Source organism: Ziziphus jujuba, chromosome 6 (genome assembly GCF_031755915.1).
Source record: "Ziziphus jujuba cultivar Dongzao chromosome 6, ASM3175591v1".
NCBI classification, from domain to species: Eukaryota; Viridiplantae; Streptophyta; class Magnoliopsida; order Rosales; family Rhamnaceae; genus Ziziphus; species Ziziphus jujuba.
The window spans coordinates 5,271,350-5,285,628 of record NC_083384.1 but is presented as its reverse complement, the minus strand read 5'-3'; the positions used below and the strand labels follow the sequence as shown (position 1 = coordinate 5,285,628).

At 33.9% G+C, this 14,279-nt stretch overlaps 1 protein-coding gene across 1 annotated transcript; it reads right to left on the bottom strand.

The window, feature by feature from the left end:
• Window positions 1–7,700: 7,700 nt before the first annotated feature.
• On the bottom strand, window positions 7,701–9,347 carry LOC107431094 (UDP-glucosyltransferase 29-like). Its single transcript, XM_016041976.4, has one exon. It carries the CDS (start codon window positions 9,147–9,149, stop codon window positions 7,764–7,766), a length of 1,386 nt encoding a protein of 461 aa, XP_015897462.4. The 5' UTR covers window positions 9,150–9,347; the 3' UTR covers window positions 7,701–7,763.
• Window positions 9,348–14,279: the final 4,932 nt, after the last annotated feature.

The following is a 14,279-nucleotide window of genomic DNA, read 5'->3' as shown; positions in this document are numbered from 1 at the left end:
ATCGGACCGAAGGCAGGCAAGTTTGATATTGGCCATAAGCCACCCCGCTCCATGGCCGGGATGACGGTTTAAGCAGCGGTGCTGTCGGGACGCCGAAGGGACCGTATGCAAGTTTCTCTTTTTAACCTCCCGTTACACGGTGCTCGGGACGCTGGGTATCGTGGGACATCACTGGTATATAGTGTGGTGCGTCAAGTAGCTTTTGATATTATTTCCAAATAATAATGTCTTTAAAGAGTATCTAAAATAAAAATGCATCTAATAGAATTTTTATAATTTATTTAATCAATGTTTCTAAAATGCATTTTACCTTGATTATTTTACTATTTAAATGGATTGGTGTTTTCAAATAAATTCTTTTATAGTTTTATCATTTACTTCAAATAGATGATTAAATTGATTTAGGTATTTCTTTTATTAATTAAATGATTTATTTTACTATTTATATTGATTTGTTGATTTTAAAGCGATTTTACTATGTTCTTACCATTTATTTTAAATGGAGATTTTAATTTGATTTAATTATTTATTTATTTAATTGTTCAATTAATTGATTCATTCTAATTATTTTATTATTTCCTGAATTGTCTTAATGTAAGTTTCATTAATATTTTTGTATTATTTGTTTATGACATTTATTAATCATTTAGTAATTGTTACGAAATTATTTTTATTTCTATTCCTATTTTATTTTCATTATAAATTTTGGATGCTTGATTTATTATATTTTATTTGATATTTAGTTGACTAATTGATTCCTTGGTTTTCGGGGAATACAAATAACTGGTTTTGCGAAAATGTTTTAAAAGGAAAACTTTTCCAACGGAGTGAATGGTAAGGGTTTTGAGAGAAAATATTATTTTCAATTAATTATTATTTATTTACTTATTTATTCTCAATTAATCAAATGTACTATAATTATCGTTGCTTTATAATTGTACAGTAGATAGAGTCACTCACTGAGATGATTAGCATCTCATATTTTTAAATTCCGTTCCCCTAGTTACAAGGATTGGGAGACGTTGATCGTCCGGGGCGAGCCTAACGTCTCAGTTCATTGTCGAAAGTCCAATAAGCATTTCTTTCCTTTTTCCTCTCCATCTTGTATTGCTTCTTTATCTGACATTGTATTAATTTCATATTTACTTGCATAATGCTCTGTATACTGTATTGGAGACATTTTATTAAATACTGCATAAATCCCCTATTATTATTTTGGAGTGCTGCAAATTGTGGAATTAAATTGTAGTAATGTGGGAGGAATAAGGTGGTGTATATAGAAGTGTGTTTTCAGTGCAGGAAATTTGTGGTAAGTCCAACCCTTAGGGAAGGTTCTATCGGATTTTCCATTGGAAGGTTCGGTAGGGTTTCCCTGGGATCAGGACTTGTCTAGGGTTCCGGTGAAGAATTTTGGACGGATCCTGACACTAATAATTAATATTGTTAGGAAAGAAATAACATACTTGCTCACACTATCAGAGGACCAATTGTTTTCAAGAGGCAGAAGACAGATACCAATAGCTTGAGCCATACTGTCCAGGGAATTATAAATTAGTTAAGGAACAAAAGTTGCTTAAGATAATCCACCAAAACTCAAAATTGGGATGAATAAGATTTATCTTAAGTTACCTTCAATCTCAACTGCTTAAGCTATTAAGAAAGATTACATGTTCCGGCCAATAGTCACATGAATTTAGTTTTTCATTTCATTAGAAGAATAACGAAGAAATTTTAAATGTAACAATTCGAACTTTTGAGCGTACAGCCAAAGTAGAATTATAATGTCAACGAAAAATTATTAACTTCAAAACATTAACATATAGGAGGAACTTTCTGCTGCATTTAGCATGTTAGCTTCTAATTTGGTTCTTTTACGTTCCTCCATTCATGACATAAGATATTTTGGATGTGAATTTTTTTTCTCCCTTGTATTTTGATGTGGTCGAATAAATATTAAAACCTGAATTTATTCATTGATAAAATAATGTTACATGTTTTGCAAGTTCAATTGCAAACTCTTCCAGAGAGTTGTTCCAAACATTCCTTTTGCTTTCACATACACCTGTATTGCAACTTGGTTAGCCTTCTTAAAGCAAGTAAATGGGAGTTATAGGGCTGAAAATTACAACAAGGCAGCGATTAGATGGACGATATGAAGTAATATCATCACCAAGTACTTCTCTACTCGTGCAAAGGCGAGTTGTACTATGCAAACTTAGAAGTCAACATGTGCATGTAAATTTGAGCTTTTCTCCAAAACATGTTCTAGATGTTGGGTATTTTTAATCAATTTCAGATAGTCCTTTGTTTTTGTTGTTCACAGTTTATTTACAAAAAGCTAAACAACATTAGAGATTTTGGGAACTAAATGTAGAAAGATAAGAAATGATGAAATTGTGCTCCTTCTAGAGGTTCTAAATAGAGAGTTCAGTTTGTAACAATAGATTTGCACCTAGAAGCTTGTTCTGAGAAACTTAGGCATAAAAAATGACCATTTGTCAAGAAATGTAGGTCATGCAGACCCTATGAGGAAAGAATTACAATGTTACATGACATCATAACTATCTTACATTACGCAAAAGAAATTAAAGAATAACAATGCCAGGTCCACTCTTCTAAGTTTCAGCTCTCTAAAAGACGAAAAAGAAAAATGAAGAAGAAAAGCCAGGCTACTACTGCCTCATACACCTTTTCCAATAAAAGTTACAGCTTTAATGAACTATGAAATAAATTTCCATTTTCCTTCAGCTCTAACATACTGTAATCAATAATTTCAATGAAACACCTATGCTTGAGTGTGGGGCAGTATACATTTGCAAAATACTTTGCAGAATTCTCCAAGCATCATAATATTTGTCAAAAAAGCCCGACATCTCACTCTTTACTGCCTGAAAACATTAAGATTAGCTAAACATTAAAACAAAAAATCTAAGTATTAAAATGTAAAAAGATTGATGATGCAGAAATAGAAATTGCCTTTTCTAGTGAGTCATAGTGTCATACATGTCATGGTAGGCAGAACTTACAACAGCCAAACGTCATCTGCTTCGTTCACTGAATATGTGGATGAAAGTCTTCTCATCAGCCCCTAATTTCTTCTCCCCTGCTTTATACAAGGGTTTTTGCATCCTTTACAACCATCACTTTATCAAATTTCTCCAAGCCTAATAAAATCTCATTCAAGTCAATACTCCAAGCTCCAGGAAATCAAATTGTTGCAATCATGTAACCTCTTAGGTCCTACATAAGAGGAAGAGAATCATCTAAGAACGTAAAATTGTATTAATTTCAGATAATTGAACTTGAAACCCATTATTGTAATTCAAAATCAATTAAATTCATTTTAAATGTATATCCAGACTCCTTCCCTAATATGCCCATAACATTTGACATAAATCACTGAAGTTTGTCACATTGGTCAAAGAGTTAAAAGACTTTACCATCAAGTTTAACTCCATCCCAAAGCATAGCTGCATCTTGCCGGGCCAACTCACCCAACCTCATTATACCAACAGAGGAAAAGTTAACTGAAAAAAAAAAAAAAAAAAAAAAGAAGAAAGAGGGAAAGTTTAGTCAAAAGAAGTAGTATATTTTTCAAGTCCACTACACCAATAGATTGACCTTCACCACCATCATGGCTGTGATCCAGCAAGCTTATAAACAAAAAAATAAAAAATAAAAACCAATCAAAATAAATCACATTCGATAATACATAAACTCCTTGACCATAGAAAGAAAAATTAATATATATATATATATAGAAAGAAAAAAAAATATATATATATATATATAGTAAATATGAATTGTCATCTAGCTGGCACATCCAATTGGGAACTTATCATTTTTATTTAATTACAAAATAATATAATTAGCACACAACAAAAAGATCCCATTTGGAATAAGATTGAGACTGTATACTTAAAAAGACAGCATGCATCATATAGATTCCAACCAAAGTAGATAAGGAAACAATATTTTAATTTAGTTTCAGCAACTGAAAAGAAGAACATGTATAATAACATTCAAAACAAAAACAAAAATAAAAAAATAAAAAAATACACTTTACTAATAAGCAGCATTGTCTCAACAAAAATATATACCAAATATTAATAATCAAATTGATACAATTACCCACATACATTTGAATATTTAGAATTGAAAAAGCCAAAATATTGGAGAACACAGGCATATTGAACTTTTTCATCAAATTATATTTCTACAGAATGTAATATTTTCAAGTATAGACCAAAACTATTTTCCAACGCATGTATATTTCTAAGTACAAAAACTATTTTCCAACGCATGCATATTTCCAAGTACAAAAATATATAACAGTAAAATTTGATGTATTTGAACCCAGCAGCTGAAACATAACATGCCAAGTTTCATAAAGAACGGATAAGAAAATTGGATTTCAATGAATAAACCTGCTTTGGAGGTTAGGAGGAAAATGGCGAAAGGAAATTAAAAGTATAATAGTCATGACATGGCAAGCATATTTTAGAAAGTGAATGGACCTGAATTAGTGATAGCTTCATCCGAATTATGGGAAGAGAAAAGAACTTACCAAAAATTTGATGAATAGAGATTTAGAGGGTCCCTTTGGATGAACCATGCGAATGCTTAGTGAATTTCCAGTATCATTTTCAAGAGCCAAAACAGAGGAGTACTTTGCTGCAACTGTTATCACATTCTTCTCAAAACCATGTTAACTGCAGCTTAGAAATAACAGCTTGATGATTCCTATACATATGCTCACTGGCAATATGTTTTTGACATAACTGAGTTGAGCCTTCTATACCAATAACCGAAACCTGGGTGAGAATATGATTCTCATGAATCAGCTTATGTATACAGACTTCATAAAATCCGATGATTAACAAGATTTCCATAAAACCTAAATGTGAAAATATCAAGTAAATAAGGACAACAAAGTCAATTCTGAACAGAAGCGAAGCTATTAATAAGGACAACAAAGTCAATTCTGAACAGAAGCGAAGCTATTGCCTTTTTCTATGTGTTGCATATACTATACAGATCATCCAGTAACTTCCATAATAGAACAATTTTTATATGTTGATTTAGGTTCAGTCATTATCTAATATCAGATCAACCTGAACTGGTTGACAATAATAAGAAAAAGGAACAGGAATAAGAAAAAGAAATGATAGAAACTAGCCCACATGTCCTTTATCAGAAGTTCAGAACCTACAGCAAGATGTTGGTGAAATTATCCTAATAGCAATGAATTAGTATTTCGAAACAACAAGCCCCTTTACATCCATCTCTGTCAATGGAAGTGTCGCAGCCAAGCATTTGGATTAATTGGTAATTTGCTTTCTTTTTTTTGTTTCAATCTAACCAATTCTCTTGTCAGCTTTCCCCCAAAAAATAAAAAATAAAAAATAAATAAATAAATATAAAAAAGGCAGTAGAAGAAGAAGAATAAAAGAGTGATGAGTAATCCATTTTAAATGGATGGAAACTCCATATTCACTAGTTTTTAATAATTTAGTTTTTAAAAGAATTTACAGTTTTCAATGATTTGTTAACTATAACACAAGGACGACTAATTTTGTTTGTATGTGTTAAAATGTTTTTTAAAAGTTATTAATTTCCTTTCTGAAAGATAAAACAGAGTAGTTTTTATAAGTAATTTAAGGTTGCATATATATATATATATATATATACAGTCTGTTTATGGTGCGAATGGTCTTCATGCGGACCACAGTATTGGTGACGGTTTTTCATAGTATTGGTGACGATTTTCTAAGAAACCGTCGTTAATACTATAAAAAATCATCACTAATACTGCGGTCCGCTGCGGTCCTCATGCGGACCGTCCTCACAATAGAATTTCCGTATATATATATATATATATATATATAGAATTGAAAGGAAGCAAGAGATCAGTTATACAAGTAGAATGATTATAAGTTGATATCCTTCATGCATCGCTTAAACGCTGTTTCAAAACAAATTAGACTGGTTAACCACATTTTTTTGTGGCTACAATTAAGTAGGGAAACCCATTTGCATGTTCTAATCAATCTGGGCAAAGGAATGAGAAGAATGTTTGCCATCTAATTTGGTGTCTTCTACAAAAGCCATCACAAAAACAATCCATATTATCATCACCTCAACTACTGCTACTACGTTAATTCCTCTCATTTTCTCTCTTTAATTTTCTTAATTTTAAGCATGTGAGAGAAAAGTCCAACACAATTTATAGTCCAAAATCTTCATTCCTTCAAGCAAACGAAGGGGCATTTTAATTATCAAATAATTAAAATTGATGTCATCACTATTAAATTGTGGACCAACAAGAAAGAAAAATAAAAACAAAAAAGATGTCGCTATTGATTTACATTGATTTAGGTGGAAGTTGAATTTTCATTTTTTTTGTTTAAAAAAAAAATGGAAGGTCACTGTATAATTAAACCCTATTATGATATAAATTGGATTGAGTTTGGAAATCCTGGCAATTTAATGCCCCCAGTAAGAGAAAGCAATTGCATAAACTTTTCAGATTGAAGTACCAATTATGCTCCAAAAGAGAACGGCCTATTGGAAAAAACAGAGAAAAAAGGGACGGGCTCTTTTGTCAACATGATTAATGTGGTATTATAGAAAACCCCACAAGGCTTACAACATTTTACAAAATTTGGTGCTCGGGTGAAATTTTTCATTATATTACTTAAAAATATCATAGTTTTCCTTTTTTTTTTTTTTTTTCCTTTCTAAAATGAACTATTTAAAGAAAGTACATATATACATTTTTTATTTTTATTTGTAAAGATTCAGTTTTTATTTTTCTGTATGCTTTGAATCAACCAAACAATAGAAAATACCAAATAAGAAAAAGAATATGTATTTATGTATGATAAACTTCTAAAATAGGGAGGAGAAGGGAGATAAAGATCAGAAAGAGGGTAAGTTGGGAAGGATGATTGGTATCATAATTGCCTTCAAAAGAACTATGAAAAACATACTTGACATCATAGTTCCTCTTCTCTGTTTTCTTAATGTATCAAAAACTAATTTACAATATTTTTAATGTATGAAAAGAGAGAAGAGGTTATAAAACCTTAATTTATAATATAATATAATATGATATAATATATATAAATATATATCTATATATAACTTCGTTAGTGTTCATATGTATATTATAGTCACGTTCATGCACTCATGCATCGCATGTAAATACTTTGGTGACATTCATCATAATCTTTAATTTTTGTTGCTGCTTTGCAAGCCTCTATTAACCAACGTAATATCCTTCTGAAATCAGGTGACTCGTACAAAATTTCTGGAACTAGAGACGAAGAAATTGTATCATGAAGAGAAGAGAGAGTAATGTGAGAGGAAGAAGAAGGTTGATGGGCATCAATATTGGCATGTACAAGAGTAATGGTAGACATAATTGCCATCATTATTGCCACAACTGCAACAATTCCTCTGATTTCATCGTTTTGATCCATATGAGTGAATGAATGAATATTTGGATTTTGTTTTTGATTCAAGTTATATTTCTTTTCCAAGTGTCATTATTTATCTACTCAATGGTTTATATATTAGCTGAATTTCAAATTAGCCTCACTTTTTGCATATTGCCATTTTATTAACTAATATTTATTCACCTATCATTTCAATTTATTTATTTATTTTATTATTTTAGCCTTTAAACTTGTAAAATATAGCTCCCAAAACAGAGAAGCATTGTGCATGTTTATTGCATTGCTTGAATAAGCATTTAGAGGTTACATTCCACAAATTTGTAAAAGCTCTTTTTCAACCACATCCATCATCTCTTCCTCAACTTTTCCTTTCATATTTTCACTCATTTTTGTAGCTTTCCTCTTAATATTCTCCCCAATTTTTTCCACCAACACTTGTTTGATCACTTTTGCAACATGTTCCCTTTCGAGCCCCTTACCGTTTTCCCTCTCAACCTCCAAACCAAATCCAGAAGACACAACCACTTTAGCATTCCATGGCTGATCATGTTGTATAGGCATGGCTATAATTGGGACACCAAATCTCAAGCTCTCCATGATTGAACTCCATCCACAATGACTCACAAACCCACCAATACTTGAATGGTTCAGAATCTTTACTTGGGGAGCCCAATTCTCAACAACCATTCCGTTTTCATTCACCCTTTCTAGAAAGCCTTCTGGTAGAGCATCTTTGAGCTCCATCTTCTCTCCCTCTGGAAACCTTATAATCCATAAGAAATTCACATTGCTAAGCTCTAGACCATAAGCCATCTCTTCCATATCTTCTTTAGAAAGATAACACTCACTTCCAAAGGATACAAACACGGTTGAAGACTTTTCTCTCTTGTCAAGCCAATCGATGATACAAATGCCCTCCTCGTCCTGATCAGCAGGATCTGAAACGAGAGGACCGACTGGGATAATCTTCAAGCCAAAGGAGTCAGAAAGATAATCAATATATTTCCCCTCTAGCTCTCTAAAAGACTTTATCAAAGCGGTATTATAATAAGAAGACGTTTCAACAGATGATTGGACACTTTCATCGTCTCCATCTTCGTGATCCTGTTCCCGTTCCTTATCCTGATCAGTACTACTTGCAGGTGTCACACCCAACTGGACTAACTTTGGTTTCAAAATATCAGGACAAAGTTCTGGGAATGGGAATTCACGATCTTTAATCTTCGTATAATGGTGTACAAAAGAGACAACACCAACTCCAGTTGGTACAAAGGGAATAGCTGGAACATTGAAAGAAAAAGCTAAACTTGGTACCCAATGCCTTACATGGTAATCAAAAATCACCAAATCTGGGTCAAGGGTTGCAATCATATTTGAGATGTCAGGCTTAGACAAGTCAGAGGCTCTATGAAGGGTGGCATTGAGATGTGGTGGAAGCCCTTTGGTTGTGTGGTATTGAGGAGGAAGATCAGGAAGGGTTGGGAGATTTAACTCCACTAATTTTATGGAATTGGAGAATTTACATACTTTAGACTTTATAGAATTGAGGTTCACAGGGGTTGAACAAAAATAGATGTGAAAGTTTCTGCGAGTGAGCTGCTTGGCTAGCTCAAGGAAGGGAAATATATGACCATAAGCATACCATGGAAGCATTAGAACACTCAAACTCCTCTGTTTTGAATCCCTCATGACTCTCCCTTTAAGGGGGTGGGCCTAGGCCTAAGCTATATATATATATATAGAGGGGGGGAGAGAGAGAGAGAGAGAGAGAGAGAGAGAGAGAGAAGATAGTAATACAGAAATAATGGACGTAGTTTGCTATGTAATGAATTTTAGCATCCTTCTTTAGCAGAATTGCAGATGCTGCATAAAGTACCTTAATTGGGAAACTTTATGTGTGTGTATGTACTATATCAACATACATATACATATATGTATATATATATATATTTGTTTATTTTTTGGAGTATCCTCCTAACAGCTTTGATATTAGACTTGCGACCGGCAATATCTCCTACAAATTTGTTAAGAGATAATGTCAAATATTACATTTGAAAATAGGAAACGTTCGATTCTGTTCGGTGAATTCTTATATTTTTTATGTTAGATATATATAATAATCTATAATTAGGTCTATGTCTTAAATCCATATACTACTACAATCTTTGACCATATATATATATATATATATATGTATATATACAACACGCTAAACAATTAATGTAAGAGTTGTATTACGTTGGTTTCAATAAATGTACAAGCGGTGCCATTATTCAGCCCTTTGTTATGCTCTGTTTTCTTAACTGAATGTGACATTATATTTTCCTAGTTTTTATGCCGGCCATTAATTAAAATTTGCTGAGGTGTTCTTTTTGTTTGGAGCTTATCATTCTTTGCGGAAATTGTACTTTCCGATATCAAATTCATCACCATCATATATATATATATATATTGCATATCTCTTTCATTTGGTTTCTAAAGCAATAAATATTACATCATAGATGAAGAAAACCAATAAACACCAATCATCAATATTAGTAGTGATCTAAATTTCTGTTAAAGTCAAAGAAATAAGCCGCATTTACTATTGTTCAAGAGTAGTACATCAGGCCAATTTATTTATTTATATATTTTGCCTTTAATTGAATGAATTATCCAATTGGCTTAGATCCCTTAGCCTCCCTTGTCGGTTTCTCTCTCCAGAGTCTTCTTCTTCAACTATATACTTTAAACAGACTTGACCAACAAAGAAAAATACTAATGGTAAAAAATAAAAATAAAAAATCATTATGCAGGCCATTCAATATGTTGTGAATTTGGATATAAACAAGTATGTCCAAAAAGAATGGGCTCTAAACAAGGTATAATTTATTTATTTTCTCTTCTTCATTTTTGGTAGATTTTTTTTTTTTTTTTTTTTGGAAAAAAAACAGAGTAAGTTTGGGTAGTAATATTAATTTGGAAAATATTTTGAAGTTTGTGATAAATATCAATGCCGACTTAACTCCCTAGAAGAATCTAGAGTTATCTTGTTTTCTCTTTAAAAATGGAGAACAACTAGTGCCTTGAAAGTGGTGAGAAAAATATCTATAATTAAATATTTCTAGAAGTATCTACAACCTACTTTCTCTTCTATAAATAGGTGATGATGTATGAGTTAGGTGTCATGTCCAATAGCAATAGAAAAAGAGAGAGTGCTATACGTGTGAGTGTGAGTGTGTGTCCTTTGAGTGAGAAGAGTGTGAAAAGGTGTTTTGTGTCCTAGTATAAGTCAAAAATCAAGTGAGTGTGAGTGTGTTAGTGTGTGTTGCTCATTTGTGTGAGTGAGTGTGTTGCTCTCTTTATACGTGAGAGTGTACCAATTGTTTTATATTAATAAAAATCAATTTTCTTGGTTTCTCCTTTAGTCCTTTGTCTCCAACATTTTTGGTATCAGAGCTTGGTTGGTCCAAGTTCAACTTTGTGAGAGCTTCTTGTTCGTGATCACGCAGTCAAGACTAAGTTTACGTAGTGCTGCGGGAATTTCCAGCAACCATAATGGGAGACCTTCAAGTTGGTGGAGGTATTAAGAAGCTCAACATTCAGAATTACGGCACGTGGTCAATGTGCATGAAGTCACATTTGAATGGCCAAGATCTCTGGGAGATCATAGCTGGCAGTGAAGTCGAGCAACCACAGGATGCTGAGGCTTTGAAGAAGTGGAATATCAAAGCTGGTAAGGCAATGTTTGCCCTTAAATCTACAGTTGAAGAAGAGATGTTGGAGTACATACGAGATACTGAAGTGCCAAAAGAGGCCTGGGACACGTTTGCAAGACTCTTCTCAAGGAAGAACGACACAAGGTTGCAGCTTCTCGAGAGTGAATTACTGTCAACAACACAGCACGACATGACAATCCATAAATATTTCAACAAGGTAAAAACTCTTAGTCGCGAAATTACTGAGTTAGATCCTAGTTCTCCTATTACAGAATCTAGAATGAGGAGAATAATTTTACATGGGTTGAGACCCGAATTTAAAGGATTTATTTCAGCCATTCCAGGTTGGCCAGTCCAACCTTCATTGATTGAATTAGAAAATTTACTTATTGATCAAGAAAATATGATCAAACAAATGGCTGGGGTCTCACTAAAGAGCGATGAAGAAGCGCTCTTTAGCGACAGAAGAAAAGGCCGACCCAAACAACAAAAATTTAATAAGGTAAATCAACATGGAGAAGATTTTAGAGGAGAACAAAGGAATAATAGAAATAGACAACAATTTTTAGAAAATAAAAGAAATAATGGATGATTTTTTGAAAATAAAAGAGATGATGGAAGATGCTTCAACTGTGGAAGAAAAGGACATTATATTAAAAACTGTAGACTAAGGAAGAAATTTACAGAAAGTAATATAGTTATCCCAGAGCCTCAAAATAATATAAGTGAAGATGAATGGGATGTTGAAGCATCTTTGGCTACTGCTGAGCTCATGGATGACTCAAGTTCAATGCAAGAAAGGGAAACGGCACTCGCAGTGGTTATCCCTAGACGGATTGATTATAAAAATGATTGGATTATAGACTCTGGAAGTTCAAATCATATGACGGGAGATAAAGAGAAGCTGCAAAGCATGACAGAGTATAAAGGAGGGCGTATGGTGGTAATGGCAAATGACTCAAGATTGCCGATAGCTCACGTTGGTAAGGCAGCAATCATGCCTCGTTTTAGTTGCCATCAAGTTCAACTGCAAGATGTCTATCATGTGCCAGGAATGAAGAAGAATTTGCTGTCAGTAGCTCAACTAACATCTTCAGGAAATTATGTATTGTTTGGACCTGAGGATGTTAAGGTGTATCGAGACCTTAAAATCTCTGGTACACCAACAATGAAGGGGCGGCGATTGGAATCTATCTATGTGATGTCAGCAGAGTCTGCCTACGTAAACAAGACAAGAAGGAACGAGACATCAGACCTTTGGCACGCACGGTTAGGACATGTCAGCTACAAAAAGTTGAAGGTGATGATGAAAAAGTCAATGCTCAAGGGTCTTCCCCATCTCGATGTCGGTGTCGACACAATCTGTGCAGGGTGTCAATACGGCAAAGCACATCAACTACCATTTGAAGATTCAAAGTTCCAAGCAAAAGAGCCTCTGCAACTCATTCACTCTGATGTCTTCGGGCGTATCAAGCAGTCATCAGTTGGAGGCATGCATTATATGGTGACATTCATTGACGATTTTTCAAGGTACGTCTGGGTTTTCTTTATGAAAGAAAAATCTGAGACCTTTTCAAAATTTAAGCAATTTAAGGAAAAAGTAGAAAGAGAATTAGGCAAAAGGATACAATGCCTACGCACAGATAATGGGGGAGAATATACCTCAAGAGAATTTATACAATATTTAAAAGAATACAAAATAAGACATCAATTGACGTGTCCAAATACTCCGCAACAAAATGGTATTGCAGAAAGAAAGAACCGACATCTTGCAGAAACATGTCGGAGCATGCTACATGCAAAAAATGTTCCAGGAAGATTTTGGGCTGAGTGCATGAATACAGCAGCTCATGTGATTAATAGGCTCCCTCAAGCAAAGTTAGGATTCCTCTCACCCTTTGAAAAACTGTGGAACATAAAACCCACAGTAAGCCACTTTCGAATCTTTGGCTGTGTTTGCTATGTGTTTGTGCCTTCTCACTTACGCATGAAGTTTGATAAGAAGGCAATAAGATGCATTTTTGTCGGATATGATAGCCAAAGAAAAGGGTGGAGATGTTGTGACCCTAATACTGGGCGATGTTATACTTCACGAAATGTGGTGTTCGATGAAGCATCTTCTTGGTGGGCACCTCAAAATACAGAGTTGCCAAATTCAAAGGAGATTGAGGTCAAGCTGCAACAAAATATGGGGGAGCAAGAATATGAGGCATGCCAGCCAACAAATGAAGGAGAAGACGAGCCGACTGTAGCAGACGAGCCTACGATATCATCTCAAAGTCCCTGGCGGTCTAGTGTACATCAAGGAATACCAGAGAACATCGGGTCGAATCTTCAACAAAATGACGAAGAGACAACTCCACAACCAAGAAGATCGAGTAGACAACGAAGACCAAATCCCAGGTACGCTAATGTAGTAATAACAGAAATGGAGGATATAAAAGAACCTACATCATATGAAGAAGCATCTAAATATCATGAATGGAGAAAGGCTATGGAAGAAGAAATTTCTGCATTAAATCAAAATCAAACTTGGGATTTGGTGCCTAAACCTAAAACTGTAAAACCCATATCCTGTAAATGGGTTTACAAGATAAAAACTCATCATGATGGATCAATTGAAAGATATAAAGCTCGTTTAGTCGCACGAGGATTCTCACAGCAATATGGACTAGACTATGATGAGACGTTTAGTCCAGTAGCAAAGATCACTACCGTACGTGTTCTACTAGCACTTGCAGCAAGTAAAGACTGGAAGCTGTGGCAGATGGACGTGAAGAATGCCTTCTTGAATGGAGATCTAGACAGAGAAATTTATATGATACAGCCAAAGGGTTTTGAAAGAAAAACTAATCCAGAGTACGTGTGCAAGCTAAGGAAGGCACTTTATGGTCTAAAACAAGCTCCGCGGGCATGGTACGGTAAGATTGCAGAGTTCCTTCTTCAAAGTGGATATATAGTATCTTCTGCAGATTCTAGTTTATTTGTGAAGACTGAAGGAACAAAACTAGCAGTAGTGCTAGTATATGTGGATGATTTAATTATCATAGGAGATCATGAAGATGAAATCTCTCAAACAAAGAGAAATTTATTAGTTCGCTTCCAGATGAAGGAACTTGGG

Coding starts and splice junctions, on each gene's coding strand:
- LOC107431094 (XM_016041976.4), bottom strand. CDS start 9,149: ATGAGGGATTCAAAACAGAGGAGTTTGAGTGTTCTAATGCTTCCATGG.